Raw genomic sequence first — 19,920 nt, 5'->3', positions numbered from 1 at the left:
CAGCCAGCTGAAATTCCCCTGTTTCCCTTATTACACTGTTAGAGCATTCCTGCTGCCTCAAAGCAAATTAAATGCAAATTACATGAGTGGGCTGTTCATCCTTTCAGGGTCAGTGTTTGTGTTTGTGCCATGCTTGCAGGCAGTGCTGGGGCCAATGCACTACAGTAGTAGTTGTAGTGAGTAACTCGTGCCAGTGATGACAGATGAGGGCTAAGAGGGTATAGCCCTACAAACCCCACCCTGAGCTCTGGATGACCTGGCAACCTTACTGTCCCATGTACCGTTCCAGGGCTCAGCCTCTTTGAAAGCTGTGGGTTGTAGTTTAAATTCCCGTACATGTTTGTAAGACCTGTGAGAGGCAAACAGTTTGTGCTTCGCAAGCTGCTTAAAGGGAGATTTATTATGAATCTTTCCAGTGTCGTAAACCTGGTTAAAACATCAACATGATTAAAGAACAGTTTGAGACTTTAGGACAGGAGCATCGCCCTGTCCAACCCTGGAATTTTTTTTCTTCACTCCTCTCTTGGATCTCAGTTTTTTCTGTAAATACTTGAAATTATATTTAGCGGTTGCATCATTTTTGAGTAGCAAACCTAAAAAGAAACTCTTGACTCCAACAGTTTTTGGGATCAGACTTTTAATTGGACTTAAATTCACATAAATAACATTGGTTCATATATATTTTGTATAATATACAACTTTATATAATATATATTTCCCCCTATGATTTACATTCCTCTCTGACTAAAAGTATATCTGTTATATCTATGGAAACAGGAAGCATTGCAGGAAGGCAAAACTGCTCTTTTTGTGCTGTTTCAGTTTTTTTCGCTCTCTTTTTTTTAAATTAAGGTCCAAATGTCAAAAGGAGAGGAGTGCCTTTCTTTTGAGTTGTAAAAAAAAAAAAGAAAAAAAAACATTTTCCAAGTTACACAAACAGAAAAGCGGAAAGGAGAATCTATTGCATTGTCTCTAGGGTATTACACTGCACTACAAGGAGTGGGTAGCTATTGAAAATCATTCACCGTATATAGTTTACTGTATTGACTTGTGACACAAAAAAAGAGCACTGCAGATGATCTGATATGCATGGCAATGAACATTTTCTGTATGCTTTCGAAGTTTTTTTCCCCCCATTGTAAAAAATAAAAACAAAAATCAAGAATATGTTTGACTCGACAGGAAACCCTATCTCGAAGATAAGGACAGAGTTACAGCATGAACCTGCGGCAAGGTCACATATTCATGCAGTGACCAAGCCAAGCACACTTGCACAGATGACTTGAGCTTGTCGGTCCAGATCACAAATCAACACCGTTCGGCTGCTGCGACCGACATTATTCAGCGAGATGAATGGATATCTGGAAGTCAGGTAACGCTCGGTAAGCTCCCTGCTTTGTCCGTGTGCTGTGTTATCTTTGACATGTGGAACATCTCTATCAATCAACACCTCGAGTAAATATTCATAACTGATGCACCGTTCAGTTTCCCTCGGTGAATAACGCAGTTCCCAAACTGACTCATCAAGGAACTTTAAGGTCACTAGCAAATGATTTAAAACAGTGTGTTTGCAGGGTATGCCTGCTTTTTCAAGTCAAGGAGATCATAGCCTGTCAGAGTAGAAATGTTACAAGACAGTCAACAGTTATATACCCCGTGATGAGTAAAAGGAGTGAAATTGGCAATGAGGCGTAAGGTTTCTCGTGTCAAATCGGGTAAAAGTCTGCATCTTTTTTAAGCACAACCTCCAGTGTCACTTTGTCACAGCTTCTCTCGACTCTCTGGCTACGCGGCCTCTTAAAACGGCAAAAACTATGATACATATTTGATTGTCTGAATCAGCCCTGCTTCCTTGAATATCAAACCAGAGAGAAACTGTCGCCCACGCTAGGCCTTTAAATCCGAACCTGAAAGCAAAACTATTTTTTCCAGCTTCAGCTGCTATTTGAATAGTGATCAAGAACAGAAAGAGTTTCGAGGTCAGGTCTGCTTGTAAAATGTTCAGGTGAGCCTCTACCCAAAGGGAAAAAAAACTAATTGGTGAGCTTGAAAGAGTTACTTAAATTACCCGGTGAACTATGAGATCCTATAATGTATCATGCATTTATCACGACAAGACCAACCTAAACTGAACGTGGAGTGTGTTGGTGTGTGTGTGTGTGGCAACAAATTACAGAGGAAAACACAATCATGCCATGACATTGCGACAGACAGCAGGTTTAAGTGTTAACCACCTCCTTCCCTGAAAAGTCAACAACAAACAGCTATTAGTTATTCATTATAATCACAATAAAAATCCCACAAACACCATCATAATCATATCCCTTTTCTAAACATAGTTTCACTGTATGCTATTGAAAAAAAGCAATGGGGAGGACAAGTCGCTGGTTGTGTTTAAAGCACAGTAAACAAAACTTAAAAGCTGTGACTTCTTTCTTTATTGCAAAGTTCTCCGAGTGACCAATATAGGTTTTACTGCAGTGTGTTTTACACGCTAACCACCATAAATTACTTTGAAAATATGAGCAGAAAAATAGGATGAGTTAACACAACCAGCAGCAGTGCTTATTGTCTCTTACCCTCCCCATTACAACCCTGCAACACATTTCCATCTTTTTCAATACTCACAGAGGGGAGTTAGTGTTAATTAAAAAGTGCATCATGAATATGTTGCGATTAATAATAAAAGTAAACTTTTTTTTTTTTTCCATAAATAACACTTTTTTTTCCTCTAGTTATCAATAAACCTCTTATTATACAAGTCGAGTAGTCACACGATTCAAATCTGCCCCCTGGGATCTTGTTAATAAAGAATCCGGGAGCGACGCTAACGCTTCCTGAAATAAGGAAGCCGTGACCTGTCAATACAAAACAAGACTGACGGGTCAAATCCAGGAGGAAGATCGAGGAAAGGACTATAGCAGTGACCACACATAGCTATTAAGGACACAACACATGAACAGCGGCAAGGGAATACTTGCAGTACAGCCTGCTGTAGTAGACAAACTGAAAAAAATGGGACATTTTAAGAATCAAGAGTCTCTGTGTGGGAAAAAGAAATCCACTGTCGTGTCTGGACTGATGCGGGAGGTGTTAGTGTTTTTGTTTCATTGGTATGATCACACTGTACTGTGTTTAAGCATACATCGTTATACTCAAAATATGCAGTTAAGCTCTGTGTTACTTTTACAACCAAGAAAAAATACTACTGAACTCGCTGTCTTAATTTGTTGTTTTTTTCCTAGTCTTAAATCTTCTTACAGTGAATTTGCAGTTACTGGTGTGCATTATTTTTCCATTGTGTGCAGTAAATACAAAACTCTACCAAGCTAGAGATTGTAATGTCTATAATTGGATGTCTGCATACACATTTGGAGAAACTGTCAGATACTTTGATATATTTGCTAAAATATGATCAGCAAAGATCTGTTCATAATTTTGCTTTTTATTTGTTTTTATTAATCCATCCATCCATTCGCTTCCGCTTCTCCTTTTCAGGGTCGCGGGGGGTGCTGGAGCCTATCCCAGCTGTCATAGGGCGAGAGGCGGGGTACACCCTGGACAGGTTGCCAGTCTGTCGCAGGGCCAACACACAGGGACAGACAACCATTCGCACTCACATTCACTCGCACATTCACACCTAGTGGCAATTTGGATTAACCAATGAACCTATCCCCACAAAGCTGCATGTCTTTGGACGGTGGGAGGAAGCCGGAGTACCCGGAGGGAACCCATGCAAACACGGGGAGAACATGCAAACTCCACACAGAAAGACCCCGGCCTGATGGTGGAATTGAACTCAGGACCTTCTTGCTGTGCGGCAACAGTGCTAACCACCGTGCCACCGTGCTGCCAGTGATTTTTATTAATGTAGAAATCAAAATAAATGACTGAATAAAAGCAAAGAGGTTTTAAAAAAAAAAAGCTTGGTATTGTACGTTTCCCAGAGAATGTATGTACTAGTGTAAACCTTGTAGGAATCAAACTTCCCCAAAGGAAAAAAGCTCCTTTTTTGAGGGACAGAAAAAGTCCAGGCTGGCAGCATTTCAAAAGCTTACCCATTCACACGTTACACTTTTGTTAAATCTGCAATAAAAGAGAAATTTAAACACTTTAGACACTTATGATCAGGAGGTTACGTTCTGCAGCTTGAAAGTTGGAGCTTCCACAATTTATGCTACAAGGCCAGCTCGGCTGCTTGCGCCGCAATAACAGACATGAAAGTGGCATCAATTTTTACACTACTAAGACAGACGATAAACTAAAGACAAATCCTGACTGCTTGACCCTAACGCTGGGGGGGATCCAGACGCTCTGAAATGATGTGTGGGGTAATTTGCTGGTAGGTTTGTGTTTACTTGTCCCCTTAGAGAGAAGGGTAATTTATAATCAAGACATTAAAAGATCGTCTTTTTTGGGAACAACAGTGCCCCTGATACTTAGGGAATGAGGAGGCTCACTTACTGGTTCGATGCAGCTAAAAATTGTGATTCTAAGCATCTGCCATGGCCTTTCCATCCACCTGTTTGATAACTATTATGGATCGGTGGATGGCACTTTCCACTGCTGTGGTCAAAGCATCAATTGGTTTTCTATTCATTTTTCTCTGTATATTTTTCCTTTTCTGTCTTTCTCATAATCTACCACAGGTTAAGTAGTTTCACTGTTCATGTGCTGCACCTTCAAACTTTAAATGGCTGACATGAAGATTCTCACTTTGGTCTTCTGCCTGGGGTGAAACACAGATGAAAGAAGGAAGACCTTAAATGGTCCTGAAAATACAGGACACCAAAGCTTTCTCTGTCAGTGACTGCAGGGCATCGGATGGACTTTACGTATGCTGATGGCTGCAGTCGAAAGACCTCATTCCCATTCGTTGATGATGGATTTGCAAAATATTGGATGGCTACAAACTAACCGGACTGACATTTTTCCAGACTGCTGTGCATATTTGCAACTTTTTAAACCCATATGAACGTAACCAGCTAACATGAGCCACCGTGTCAGTGTTTTAATCGCATTTACAGTCACGCGACCACTCAGTGGCAGGTCTTCATCCCGGTCAAGTATGGCGAGTCTTGCCGGCACATCCCCATTTGCTGCTGTTGGTGCTCTTGAAGATCCGAGGCCACGCCATCGACAAAATCGGGGACGGGTAGCCCTGAGAGTATCATGACTGACTTGTTCCAGATCATGAAAGTGGGTACAACAGGTAGGAGGAAGGAGATTTCAAAGGTGTGAATATGCTGGGAATTCATGGCATCGTAAAAGGACAGCGAATTGTTGTCGTAGTCCAGCAGGACACCCAGCCGCCTCAGCTGCAGACTCGCCTCCACCAGCATCTCCTTACCATCGTGCCGCACCATAAAGTTGTTGTTGCAACGTGAGAACACCCACGAGGATGAGTTTTTGCCGCTCCATTCGTTTTTCGGGGCTGATTTGTAAGCCACGCCGATGGCATACCTGCAGGGAAAGCACATTTTGGAACACATTACTGATCTGAAGCTAGTGTCCTCCTTAATGACTTTACTTACACAGTCAGGCTACCTCATGCTGAGGACACACAAGATACACGGAGCCCCTTTGGGTTTTTTGTGCATGAAAAAGGTCTACTTCACAGCCAATTAGTGAAAAGAATATAATTAGGATAAGAGTATACACTGTGTGTGGTGTGTGTCTGTTGTATGTGTGTGTACGGTGTGTGTGTGGGGGAGGTTGCGTAACAGCCTAGATTTAAACTCCCAAAAGAAAGATATTTCAGTTTATCAAGCCTCCTTGCAGGCTTATATAATGCACTTGTGCGTGCGTGCGATTCTTACCATGTGGATGCTCCGAGTAGCACCTCCCAGTAGTGACACCCGCTGTCAATAAAGACATTACCAGCAGCTCCATAGGAGCCTGTTCCGCTGAAGCGCTCCGGGGTGTGGCTCTTCTTCAGCGAGCTCTCGTCCTTCTCCATGGTCAGGCAGTCGTTGGACAGACGTAACTTCTTGTGGGCTGTTTTTGGGTCCAACTTGAAAGGTTGACCTGGGAGGAGATATAATTACGTGCTGTTACTGCATGTAATAATAAAAATGCCGTCATCATTAAATTCCAAATCTTCACGAATGGCACACAAACAAAGATGTGACCTGAGATGTTTAATTATTACCTCGATAATGCTGAAATATTATAACTGGGTAGGGTAAGTGCTCATTTTTAATGTCATTTTTAATACAGATATATCACGGTTATATTTATGACTATGATTTTTTATTTTTTTTGCCTGTCCCATTTGGTTCTTTAGCCGTCAGAATTGTTGTCTGAAGACCAACAAGGATACCCAATGGATTTATTTTGCCAAATGGATCATCATGGCATTGCTGTATCGGTCCATTTGATCGACCTTTGTTTTTATTATTTATTTTATTTTATTTTCAGTTGTTACAGACGGGACAGACATGAGTGAGGGATAGGAAAGGGAGAAAGAAAGAGGAAGGAAAAGAAAAACAGAAGGGGAGAGGGACAGTGAGAAAGGGACAAAAAAATCTCCTGGATCACCTGTTGAGAGAAAAAGAATAGAAAACAAGCAAGAAAACAAAACAAAGCAACATACTAAACAACACCATCGCATTAATCTAGCTAAGTGTAAACAGCAGTAAATACTAAATATTGAATGTTGTTGTGCAGCACGCAGGACAGACAGCGCACAATGTGCTTTTAAGTAGCAGCCAAGAAAGGTGTGATTTAAGTCTACGAACAGTGAACACCCGGGTGCACACCTGTGTGGATCGGCGCGCTTGTATTCAAATGGTTTCCCCATGTAATGGTCTGCAAGAGGATGTAGAGAGCCATAGCCCCGTCCCCCAGGGCATGAAGCAGGCATGGAGGAGATCCAGGCCCCAGACATCCAGAGGCCCCAGAGTGCGAGAGCCCAAGGAGGACCACCGGAGCTGACTATGATTATTACTAGCAGTGATAGCTGTACATGGTGTAACAGTAACAGATGGATAAACATATCTGTATTTATAAATGATACATAAAGGAGGAGTAATCTTATATAAATGATGAATTAAGCACTTGCTAATACCTTATAAATACCTTATTAATGCTTAATAGTGTGACATTACTATACAGCGTTAGTTATTACTGTAATGAAAACCCAAATACAGAAGCTCACTGTGCACATTTTTAGGTATAACATGCTCATTTTATACTACAGCTTCCAAAATAGTGTTCAGGTGTTGTTTGACTGAAATTGCTTTGTTTACTTTATTCTCATGAACGAATATATTTATTGGTTGTAGAGCTGTGGGCGTTATGGGAAATGTATTTTTGATTTGTAATAACTCCACCAACGTGGACCTCAAACTTATCGATTGATACGGCACACTAGAACGGCTGTATGTTTAGTGCATTAGCTCTGCGCGTGGATATAAACAGAACCAAAGCAGGAGGGGGATTATTATATGAGAGACACAACAGGAGGATTAGGTGACAGCCAAGGCAGAGAATGAAGAGATTGCTTCATCTTTGCTTTTCTTAACTGCGGGCTTCTACTGGTGTGGAAGCCAAGATTTTTGGTGAAATACACAGTGTATCTGTGTGTAACAGTTTTTGTTTTCATCAAGAACACGTTCAGTGTTGGTGCAAACATCCTGTGTGAAAATAAAGAAGGCAAATAACTGCAGAGAAATGGCTTTATACGGCGCATTATGTAATGATTGAGTAATGGTTAGCTATATGCTCATGCTGCTTAAGCTTATTAGCTGTATGGAGCTGGTAATATGTGGTTAAAGTGTGCAAGTCTGGTGAATGTTGCAACGTTTGAAAATGGTTCAGGTACACAGTGTACTGGAAATATATGAAAATATTGCAAGGTGAGGGATCCAATCATGATCCTCCATGTTTTAGGTCCCACTGAGAAATAAACTAGGAGACGAACCAGAACTGTGCCTCCAAAATTGAGTTACACGTAGCTTACACCTGCACTCCTCACAAAGCTTAACTGACAGTGTTTTTAGTCCGGACTTCAGGTTAAAACACACCCAAGCTCTTTTTTGGTCTCCACCATCTCTTACTAAAATATTCTCTCTTTCAGCTCTTTAATGCTTCTGTATGTTCACCTGCTAGTTTCCGATTGCGCGTCTGCCATTGTTTTTTTTCCACTCAAGCTTGTGAAGTGAAAGAGGCCGGCGATGCCGCGAGATAAAAGGAAGAAAGAACCAAAAATAAGAATAAAATGAGAGGAAGATTTCAACCCAGAGCAGCAAAAGCAGAAAACAAATAGAAAGCGGGGTGAGAAGTGCTTGCAGAGAACTCACAGGGAGAGACACAAGAGGAGAATGTTTGAGATACAAGGGCGAGAGTCTAAACTTCAAAGCTTCTCACAGCCTTTGGTGAAAACATTTCGTAACAGTGGAGGAAGCCACCCGGCATTTTCCTCTGTGCCTCCAATCACACAGACTTGGAAATTAGCTGAAGGAAATAGCCTTCACTTCCACCATGGTAGGTAGCGGTTGGGGCTTTTCAGTGGAAATGTTACTACCCGGCTGCAACAATTCAGTTTGCAATGGCACCAGTAATTTGGGTGTAATGGGTGGAAAATTGGGAGGGCAAAACTAGGTGAGTGGCAGAGAAAGAGAGGAGCTATGGAGCGAGAAGGAGAAGAGAAGTTGAGGGGATAATATGAGACTGAAGATTCGGCAGAGGATCCCCTCTCAACCTCTCAATGTGTGTGTGCGTAGGCTTCATGGAAGTCAGCCACATCCCTTCCAGACCTGACATTTAACTCTGACACCTCTCATCTCATCTCTCAGCCTCCCTGAGCCTCCCATGGCTTAATGAGCGACACAATGAAGACCCGGACTCCGCCTCCCCTCTCTCTATCTGCCCTTGCCTTCATCTCTCTTCCCCCCCATTCTTTCATTCTCATCCTCTCTATCCTCTCTCCACTCTCACACACTCCCCTCTCCAATAATCTGCGTGGTGAGTGTGTGTTACCGCATGTGGATATGAGACGACGAGGCCAATGCGCTGCTGGCAGCCAATTACATTAATGCGCTCTCTTCTTTGAACTGCTTATCGCTGCCAGCGCAGCCATTTCCAAACACTGGGGCTCTGTCATGCCTTTCCAGGGGATGACTCCTGAGAGCCCGGGCTGGGCCCGAGGTTCAGGAAGGGGAGACGCACGTGACGGTAGAGGACAAGCAGGCCCGTACACAAGGCATCAACTAGAGCCTCTCCAAGAAGCAGACATGCCGTTCGGTAAATTGCCAAGAAGAAATGTTTTGAACCGGGGCCAGCGGGTTTCTTGTAAATGGACAAAGCCTAAAATAATCAGTTTGCACCTAAACTGTGAGTTTTTTGGCATGATCTCACTGCAAATAAAACGATCAAAATGGACGGTACAACTGAAATAACCCATGAATATGTCGAATAGCTGGAAGGTTTAGAGACTAAACTGTTACAAATTTGAAAGAAAAAAAATTGCCTGCAACTTGTAACCACTGCCTAAGTTTTCATTTCCTGTTTTAAGGCACCTGCAAGCCATGTCTACTCCCAGAATGAGTCATAAGTCTGTCACTGGTGAAAATGAGCCCAATACATTTCTGTGCTGAACATAGAAATTTAGCAACTTGTACTTAAACGTTTTCATTTTATGAAGCCGTTCTACATTACTATTCATACATCAGTACTTTAACTTAATGCTGAATGTCGGACAAACCTACACGCAGTGAAGAATGTTCTACTGTGTGACAGGTCTTCTTTTATTTAAGTTAAAGATTTGAGTGCGCCGCTGAAGCTTCTCCATGTTGCAGAGCCGCCATGAAATGAACAGACCCAGAGTCACAGCGAGTGTGCTGGTATTTGCTAGCAGCACTTGGAGAACATGCCAAATTTGATTTCTTCTGGAGTGCTGTACTGCTGGCCTAAAGGTGTAAATAAGTCATGTGTGGAGTTCTACATTAGGAAGAAGACCGTTTCAAAATAAGAAAGTGAATGTTTACTTCAAAGAAAGTTCAGAACTCGTACATCAGCTACCTCTAGAAACCACACAGGCACGCCCCCACACACATAAAGTTCTTGACCAAAAATATGCACATTGCTGTCAGATTCTAGAGCCAAAACAATAAAGACGAGATGGGGGCGCAGCAAATCTCAGGGATGTAATATCCAAGCGGTAACTGTGATTAGCGTGCTTCAGCCTCTGCAGAAATACTCAGCGATATCTGTGTCTGCAGAGATAATCGCTCTACGTTAGACTGCCTCAGAGCTGTGCATTGTTACGTACTCGCGAGTCTTTAATGGAACCTTGTAAAACACAGAAATGAAATTGTATCAAGGAAAAAAAGAAGAGAGGAGAGAAATAAAAGAGACAACTGTTGGGGGAGCATTTATAAAAAGTAATTTCATTTCAACTTCATTCTGCTGGGTCTTTGCTGAAGTAGTTGCAGTGGGGCAGCATCTGGGTAATCGACTTTATTTCAATTCAGTCAATTTCACCCGCACTTCTTCTTTTTCCTGGCTTCCATTTTTGCTGAGGGAAAGATTGGGTTGCCTCCATAATGAAGGAGATAGAAAAAAAAGATCCATTTTACTACATAACTAAACAATTACTGCAGTGGAAACAGCAGCATCAGGGACACCGAGCGAGCTCTCTTGACACAGCAGCAGCGTAACGCAACCTTGTATCCTTTCACAGGTTTTTACATTTGTTTAGAAGTTGCCAACTGGCAGCGTGCCGCTTTGCTTCTAATTGTCTCGTTCATATGTGACGTGGCGTCGAATCCAGCTGTGCTGACTACTTTCATCTGTCTGAGATACAGAGGTACACTGGTGAGATTAGAAATGCAGCAGCCATGTAACACAGACAGGGACATCCAATAACACTGCATGGGTATTAGGTGCTCGGCATGACTTCTTGGCATCGAGAGTGTTTATGTGTCACATCCTCTCTTTTCACTCCTTCCTGGGCAATTTTTGTCTCTTTCTACAAAACTTCTCCAAAAACTGGAAAAGTCTTTGTGTAGTGAAAAAGCAAAGACAAACAGCAGTCCTTGATCTTCTGCAGTTTCACCCTTTAACGAACTAGGCAAAGTCTTCAGAGACCAGTGCTAGAAAAATAATATTCAGTAAGGCTTCTGGGTCTGCTTAGAATTTCACTGTGATTAAGAAGCCATTTTTGGAAAGGAAGCGTCTGTGATGGTTCGTTAGAGTAAAAGCATGTGAAAGACTGCCTTTTTTCTCCCCCCTTCTTCAAGCGAGATTCTTTCTCAGGGCTTTTGCTTGTGTGTGTGAAATGTAATCATTCACTAAAACAAAGCCACGCTCTCGGTATTCCCTCTTTTGTTGTGTCAGTTCACATAAATGTGCTGCACTGCAGGAAAAAAAATAGCAAATGTATCAAAGGGGACTTGAAAGCATGGCTTTATTATGAAGCTTTCCTTGGTGAGATGCTGATCGTTCTAGCTTCCAGCATTCACATTCAGTTTGCTGTCTGGCATTTTAACACAACCCCAATTGCCCCCTCCACCTGCTGGCATTTTCACCAGCTGAATTAATGAATTTCAGCGAGCAACTATAAGAAAAAACTCTGCCAGCTTCAAAAATACAAATGACAAAACATGGTCATATACGACACTGCAAAAAGTAAATGATTGAATTCCGGTGTTCCAATCACTTCCATGGCCACAGGTGTACAAAATCAAAACAGCCAGGCATGCAGACTGTTTCTACAAACATTCGTGAAAGAATGGGTCGCACTCAGGGTCTCAGTGAATTCCAGAGTGGTGCCAAGTCTTGTCATAAAATGTCCTCGCTATTAAATATTCCACAGTCAGCTGTTATTGATAGTATAACAAAGTGGCACATGCTGCATAGAGTTTGCCAAATTTCTGCAGAGGCAGTTGCTACAAAGGTCCAAGTTCATGTAGCCTTCAAATTAGAGAGTTCCATGAAATGGGTTTCCATAACCGAGCAGCCGCTGCACACTCCTAAACCTCATGGAAACGCTTCCAAGAAGAATCAAAGTTGTCATAGCAGCAAAAGATGGGCATGGGGTTTAGAAGTGGACATCATATTAAACTTGACAGATTAAGAATGGGATGTCACTGAAGGACGACGCAGCGTACGATGGCACCATAGGCTTTGAAAGTCAAATCTGATGTTTAATGGGCTTGGTAACCTTCAAGATAACAATAACAGGATAATAATAAGATCTTTTATTGTGGTTTATGATAAAACTGAGCTGCTTCACGTTCAGCTAATGAGAAACGCTACGTGCTAGCGCTGACAGCTCATAAAAACAAAGCTATTTATAACGCAGGGAAGTGACCTGGCTGTCTTCAGCTCTATGGAGTATTTGGATATCAACAAGAAAGATGAAATGATGCAACACTATGCGGGACGACCGAAGCCAATAAATGCGCCATCAATCAGTACTTCTTAAAAGTTCTTAACTACTTCTTAATGAAGGAACATTCCCAAGAGGGCGGCACTGTGGCTCATTCTTACATTTATGGAAAACAATGAAGCTCTATTGCATCGAGAAATCAGCTAACATCTGTCCAAAAAACTACTTTCTTGCTGTTTTTCATCATATAATGAAATTTCTTGACAGTGCATACAGTGATGGACTACAGAGTTTGATGCTAGACTGGATCAGCTAGGGGGATGTTCTATTCTGTGTCAATTGCTTGTTTTTCTATGGAGCTGTGATTTATTGTTTTCACTGTCAAGCAACTCAAGGTGCTGTGGGACTTCTAAAAGGTTGCCTGGCAGCTAAATAGGTCAGACTTTGCTTTTTAAATGTCTTTTCAGACTGATCTGCCCCTGACAAGCAGCCTAAACACTGTTGCTTTAAAACCCTCTGAATTGGAAAGCCCCAGATTGAAAGCACACACGGTACCCATCTAAAAAGAGTAATTTCAAAAACCTTTTCCAAAAAAGAAAAAAAAAAAGTCAAAGTGACAGGTAGAGACAAACTGGGAGACATTTGGAGTTTTGGTTTGCAAACTCTGTTCTCTGAGAGGATTTATTAAAAAACAGAATTGTAAATCCCACTGCCAGTGTTCCTTCAGGGCCCCGTGGGGGCCAGACGAGTCGTTGCAGGATCATTATTTGTCTTGTTCTTGGAAACAGTTCTTTATGACTAATGACAGCATTTTGGGGTTTTTTTTGTCTCGTGCTGCAAAATGAAGGTGGAACTCGACATATACCTCCCAGAAGGGCATACATAATGGATACGGATCTAAACATAACAGGTGTCTTAAACACAATGTTGGAATTGGAGAGAAATTCAATATTTGGTGCTGCGTCTGATTGTTGGGACTTTCTTTGTAATATTATAGAGTCTTTATAGGCTAGAAATTGCCCTGAGGCGAGTGTTGCAAATTGGCACTACCTAAATCAAAACAACTGAACTGCTTTATCAAATTTTACTGTTAATCTATTTAAAATCAAAGTCATGGTGATATTCCAGGGCTACGTTTTGTGCATGTACAGACTGTCTCTCTATTGTTTTTCATTTATTTGACAGATCCGAACAAACGGGGAGTTAGAAGTAGCACTGACATGCAAAAAAGATCAACGATCTACCAGGAATGCTTTAAAATCCCAGTATGCACCATGTGCCACTATTCTGTGTGGACACTTCCTCTTCTCCTCCTCTATAGCTTTCCAACCTCTGCTCCGATTTACCTCCTGTTTCTTCATCTCATCTCTACCTCCGACTGTTTACTTTAAGGAGTGCGTGGTAGCTCGGGGCCTGTCATCAGAGATGCATGCTGGGTAAATATTATTGCAGGCCCTTTAACAGGAGGAGGGACGCGTATCCCTGGGGCACCTTGACATGTGATATTTTCAGCCGGGATTTTAGCTGCTTACCTAATATTGTGTCTAGGATCTGAGGAACACACACATACACACACCCACAAACTCTCTGGGGTTTGCTCACTCCCTGCTTTGTACACACACAATATGGCTGCCCAGAATAGTTTACCAATAGAATGACAAACATTGTTAAGTCAACAGTCCAGTGTTTGACTGTCAGCAAAGTTGCTGCCTACAGGAAGTCAAGTATTCATTCAGATTGGGTTTTGCTTAGACATAAACAATATGCTCACTCAAAATAGAGGCTAGTCTTTAGTTAAAACAATAGAGCTGCTAAATGAAGACATATTTAAGCCTGAGTTTATATTGTTGGTGCTCCTCCGTCAGACAGTTTGTTTTGTTCTAGAAAATTACAGTGGAGGCTTCACGCTGTGGGACAGCTCCAAATGTTAAGCCAGAAAGCTGGGATGTGAATGCGTCTGGTCATTGTAAAAACACGCTATCGTAGCTAAACTGACAACATATCAGTGGAGGTGAGAATGTAATAGCTAGAAATATTCACAAAAAACTTTAAAAAAAAACCCTGTCATGTTCAAAAGAAGCTGTTCATGGCCTTAGCTGAGGAAATTCCAACTTATAGTTGAAATCCAGCTGCAACGGCACTTCAAAATCAGAAGTTATGAGTGGGACAGCCTGGTCCATAGGACTACAGTGAGTGGCCTGCAGTGTGGAATAATTTTAGACTGTATATAAAAGATGGACACAGCCACCGTGACATCACTCACTGACTGGTGAGTGAGTCTGGTTTTGCAGCCTAGAGGATCTTGGATGTGGGTGTGCTGGTGTTTTACTGGTGTTTGAAAACCTGACTTGACAAAGAGCAGATCTGACTTAAAAAGCCAGGAAGACACGCTCAAGAGCATATCCTGCTTTATTTTCTGTTTCACTCTAACTGGGACTAGATTTTTGCAAAATAATAAGGTCGTAGATTAAGAAAGTGGTAGGGCCTTTATTTGCTCACAGTTCTATATAATCAGACGTCTCGTTCCAACTGTCTGTGGGAATAACAGTCAGACAGACAGATAGAGAGAGGCACTGCATGATAAACTGTAAGACCAATCTACATAACATGCAAAAAAAAGCTACTCATTCTAAATTTAAATCTGTTCTCTGTCCTAAATAACCAAACTGCTTCATACTCTGAGTGCAGCTTTGCTTCTTGTTGATATGAATTCATTACCGAGACAGTCAGGCAATTAAAGAAATGCACAAACAGGGCACCGCCTAATAAAAGCAGTCTGGATTAATATGGGTTCTTGTTGTTTTGTGAGCTACAACAGCAGAGATGCAAACTTAATTGAATTTAATGCTTAAAAATGCATAAAAATAGTTTTTTGCTTAAGCACAAATGTAATCATTATTATGTCGTTTTCAAAAAAGAAGTTTTTTTTAATGACTAAATGCTTCAATTTAAAATATTTTACTATCATAATTTTTTCTATTATAAATAAAAGATATATTAAAGAACAATAAAGCAAATATCTGTGAAAAATACGAGTCATAAAAAGAAAACGTGCTTTTTCTGTACTTTAATAACACCACTCTGTGCTTGTTTAAAGTGAATGTGTTTCCCATTGAAGAATTACAAAGTGTAACTGGACTGGCATATTGCACTTTTACCCATCTCTCTATGTTGCTGAGGCCTGGGTTGTATTATTGGGTAAAAGCAGTAGTCTGAGGGCACTCACGTCTGCAGACACTCATCCCTGCAAAGAGCTATTTGGTGTCTTTTATTCACCCAACACTTTTCCTTTCTCACTCTCAATCTGTCACGTTTCATCCACTTGCACACGCTCTCTCTGCGTCTCTGTAGGTTTCTGGCTCCATTTTTTGAAGACAGTCATGTAGAAACCTGGTCACAGTTCAATCTGAGGTAAATGCACAGTTGTGATACTAAAAGGTCACACAAGCACACTTGCTTGTACAGCACTGCGCAAAAGTCTTAAGCAACCCTTCGTTTTTTCTTATATTTCGGAAAATGAGAAATAGGTGCGGTGATTTATTGAAACGTGTCCAAACATACATCTAAATTTAGTATATAAGGCAAAATCAGTTTGTACAATTCTAGCAAGCTTTAAAGTCAAGATTTGGTATGCCCACCTTTATTCTTCAACAAAGTCTGAACTCTCTTAGGCAAACTGTTATCACTTTTTCAGAATGAGGGTCTGTTAGCTGCTGCTACAGACTCTTTTTAAATGATATTGGATGGTGGATCAAAATGTGACGGTGTTTTTCAGTGTTCATAATTACATCAGTTTTGACAAGTTCTCAAACACCACTGACTAAAATACAGAACCAAACCATGACATATCCTCAACAGTGGTTTACAGATAGCTGTAGACACTTCCTGCCATAATTTTCTCCCGACCTACTACATACATACTGATGACAATTTAAACATCCATCCATCCATTCGCTTTCGCGTATACTTTTCAGGGTCGCAGGGGGTCATAGGGCGAGAGGCAGGATACACCCTGGACAGGTCGCCAGTCTGTCACAGGGCTAACACACACAGACAAACAACCATTCGCACCCACATTCACACCTATGGGCAATTTTGACTGCTCAAATAACCCTTCTCCACTATAATAACCTATCCCCACTAACAGCATGTCTTTGGACTGTGGGAGGAAGCCGGAGTACCCAGGGAGAACCCACGCAAATCCACACAGAAACTCCACACAGAAAGACCCCGGCCTGATGGTGGAATTGAACACAGGACCTTCTTTCTGTGCAGCAACAGTGCTAACCACCGTGCCACCATGGCGCCGATTTAAACGAAAGTTTAAAATGTATTTCTTCACCTGTTAACAAACTAAAAATCCTCCACTTTCATCTAAAAGTGATAAGACAGAATGACTGGACTGAAAATGAGAAACTGAAAAATTTCACAAAGCCTGGAGCATTTTTGCTCAAGACCCCTTTGAAAAGTTGAAAGAAACTCTGGCTCCTAGGAAGAAAAATATGGAGACATGAGGAGTGGCTCAAGACTTCTGCGCAGTACTGTACATGCACATGCCCCTCTTAGCATCATGCTTAATTCATATGTTATTCAAAAAGCTGTGAGTTACTTCACATGTTGGCTGCGAGCATCCCACAGCAAAGTGATACTTCCATATGCTCCAGCGTTAGTGCCACTGTTCACTTTCAGGCACTCGAGGTTTATCTTTTATTAGACTGACCTCAAAAGCCAGTGAAAGCTCTAGGACATGATTTTAAACGTTGTCTCAATCAAGCCAACCTGAATTTCAAAAGGATAAAACCATTTAAAGATTGAACACTTGAGCTGGGTAGTATATAAAAAAAAAAGATAGAAATCTCTGTTGCAGAAAATGAGCAGGTGTCTTATTTTACTCCTTTTTACTTGTAAAATGTTGTTGAGTAGCTTCAAGATGCTGCCTTCAGGCGGAAATGTGGACTGGACAACAGAGAGCTGTTGGTAAGATGAAAGATTAAATTTTTTTTAGCTCCTAATGAGATCACATGAAGCAGTTTATATGCTTTTAAACATCTTCCACTGGAGCCACAAAATGATTTAAACAGTATGCAAATACTATTTGTTTATTTTTACATACTTTTATGCCATAGTAGTGTAGTAAAACTGGTGAAATGCTCCTTTATTATTCCTGGATTCCACCACAATACATCCTAAATTTTCAAGATTCCTGAAAAACAATTTAACATAATAATCCAACTTCTTGAATATCTTTTAATAAGAAGAAGACTTTAAAACAAATGCTAATACCTGTAGGGCTGCCCAGTGTTAAGACTGAAAGGTGTATCATCTTTAAAAAAAAAAAAAAAAAAAAAGGATAAGCATGACCTCTGAGATTATTTGACAGATGGCATAAAGATTGAAAAATAGACTCCAGACGAGGCGATCATATGCCATAGCCAGGGGTAACAGAGGCCAGCGTGCCAAGAAAGGGGTTAGAGAGGGACACAAAAGCGGAACATGAAAAGTTTGAGGCCACGACAAGCTGTTGCATAACAAAAAAAGACCTTAACAAACGGAAAAAAACAACAAAGGCCATGTCAAATTCCTTCACTTTATTTTAACACGATCAGCTCCCATAAAATGTCTTTTAGCATTTGTGATGATAATTGGTGTAACATATTAAGCATTTCCTTATGCATTCAGTGCTTTGCATTAAATTGCAATTTGTGTCCTCTGAGGTCAAATCAGACGAGTTTATTCAGTTTATTTGCTTGCAATTAAGTCAACATCTGTGCTTATTAGGAAACTTGTTCACATTTAGTTAGGCTCTCTAATTCTGTGTACCATATTTGTTAGTTTCACTTCATAAAATTAGAATTGTTATAATTATTAAAACTATTAATATCTTCGGGAATTTGCCTTGTTTTGAGGTTTGAGAGTTGCTGCAATCCCAAATATGATCTGCAGCAATTTAAGGAGTCATGTTGTTGAAAAGGCAGGATTGTGATTGTGACTTTATAGTATCTGGTAGTGCTACATGTCATAATGCTCTTTGCTTGCAACCCTCTGCCTGAAATATGATGAGCTTAGGTTAAAAGCCCCCAGATCCTCTCATCCTAAAATACTGAGACAGCTAAACCTTCCAATCTAGTCACAGACAAAAAAAAGAGACTTCAAGTGCAAGTTCTGAGCTCAAAAGCTTGCTACTTGAGCCCACAGAGCAGCAGAGTCAGATGGAAAAAACTCTAATAAGCCTGTCAAAGTGAGATATCCGTGATCGGTTTTGTTGTGACCCATTTTAATCCAAAATCACTATTCGACTTCACCAGAACAGATGAGTGAGGCTCTGTAATCTCAATACCAATTCTTCTGCCAAAAATAAAGTGGGAGAGGAGAGGGAGAATGAAGGACAAAGACATGTGAAGAGGCTGACACAAACACAGGTGTCATTATGAAAACCACAAAACCTCAATCATGGATAAAAATATTAATGTTTTTTGTTATTTTGATGGCTTGTCTAAACCATTACAGCAGAACGAAATGCTGGTTGCCAATCACCGACTCAGAATCTCAACCACTGTTGGCTGTGGGTGGACAAGCTTCTTTCCCCTGATAGCACAGGCTGCCAGAGGAGAGGAAGAATGACAGTGTGGGGGTAGAGAGAAAATCATTCAATATTGCACTAACCTACAGCTTTAGCCTATGTAGTGCATTATACTAATGCATATGATATACTTTGTCATGTAATGTGCTATCTTGCACTACGCTGCAGTGGCAAATATGTATGGTAATAGGCAGTGGACAGAGATTTTGTTTATGTGTGGGTGGGTCTGACTGTTTCTTACATGAGAGCTCATGGTGACTTACTATTCTGTTCATACGGTTAAGAGTATACATATATAATATAATATACATAATGCATTTGACCTCAATTTATTAGTAAAGCCAGGCATGATTCTCTTTAATGTCAACCATAAAACCAGTATTTACTACATATAGCACAACTTTTTATGTAGTCAGTACACTATTGTTTAAATATAGGTATTTTAAATTTATTCACTATGTGTGGTACAGTATAGTTTAGACTGTGATTTTAGCCCACTGGTAGGTGTTTGCTAGGCAACATGATGCATAAGGAAAAAATTAGATGTTGTCGCAAAATAAAAATGATTTCCTGAGGTGGTATTTGAGTATGCACATTATATTTGGGTCTTTTTAGTTTATTGGTAGGTTGCTAGGCAACATGATCACATCATATCTTAATGTCACTGCTGTGAAATAAAAATCCTTGTATGCTTTTATAAGTCGTCAAAAGTGCATAAACTCAAAACTCAACAAGTGGATTGTTTTAGCCTGTTGGTAAGTGGTTGCTAGGCAACGCGCTTGATGTTGTAGTTTCTGATATAGATGAGAACCTTCAGGGAACCTTGATCATGCAGGAAGAGTTTACAAACAAACAGAGATTTCATGTATTATAAAAAGATTACTGTAAACTGTCTATAGACAATCTCTGACCATATAATGTCAATAAAGCTTTACTGAACTGAAATAAACTGGGAAATTTCCAGATGGCAGTATCTCATACAGTGGAAAAAAGGATATGCTGGTGG

At 40.7% G+C, this 19,920-nt stretch overlaps 1 protein-coding gene across 5 annotated transcripts in view; it reads right to left on the bottom strand.

The window, feature by feature from the left end:
- Positions 1 to 620: 620 nt before the first annotated feature.
- The window catches only part of mid2 (midline 2), a 160,684-nt gene continuing 141,384 nt past the window's right edge, over positions 621 to 19,920 (bottom strand). For all 5 annotated transcript variants that reach the window (XM_085131782.1, XM_085131769.1, XM_085131768.1 and 2 more), the window contains 2 exons: positions 5,820 to 6,027; positions 621 to 5,463 (listed from right to left, as the gene is read on the bottom strand). In XM_085131782.1, the coding sequence (XP_084987908.1) occupies positions 5,040 to 5,463; positions 5,820 to 6,027 (632 nt within the window). In that variant the 3' untranslated portion in view covers positions 621 to 5,039. The remainder of the gene's footprint in view (positions 5,464 to 5,819; positions 6,028 to 19,920) is intronic.

The sequence above is a fragment of the Neolamprologus multifasciatus genome, chromosome 2 (assembly GCF_963576455.1).
Source record: "Neolamprologus multifasciatus chromosome 2, fNeoMul1.2, whole genome shotgun sequence".
Taxonomy (NCBI): Eukaryota; Metazoa; Chordata; class Actinopteri; order Cichliformes; family Cichlidae; genus Neolamprologus; species Neolamprologus multifasciatus.
The sequence above is the reverse complement of the archived record's forward strand: the minus strand, read 5'-3'. Positions and strand labels throughout refer to the sequence as shown.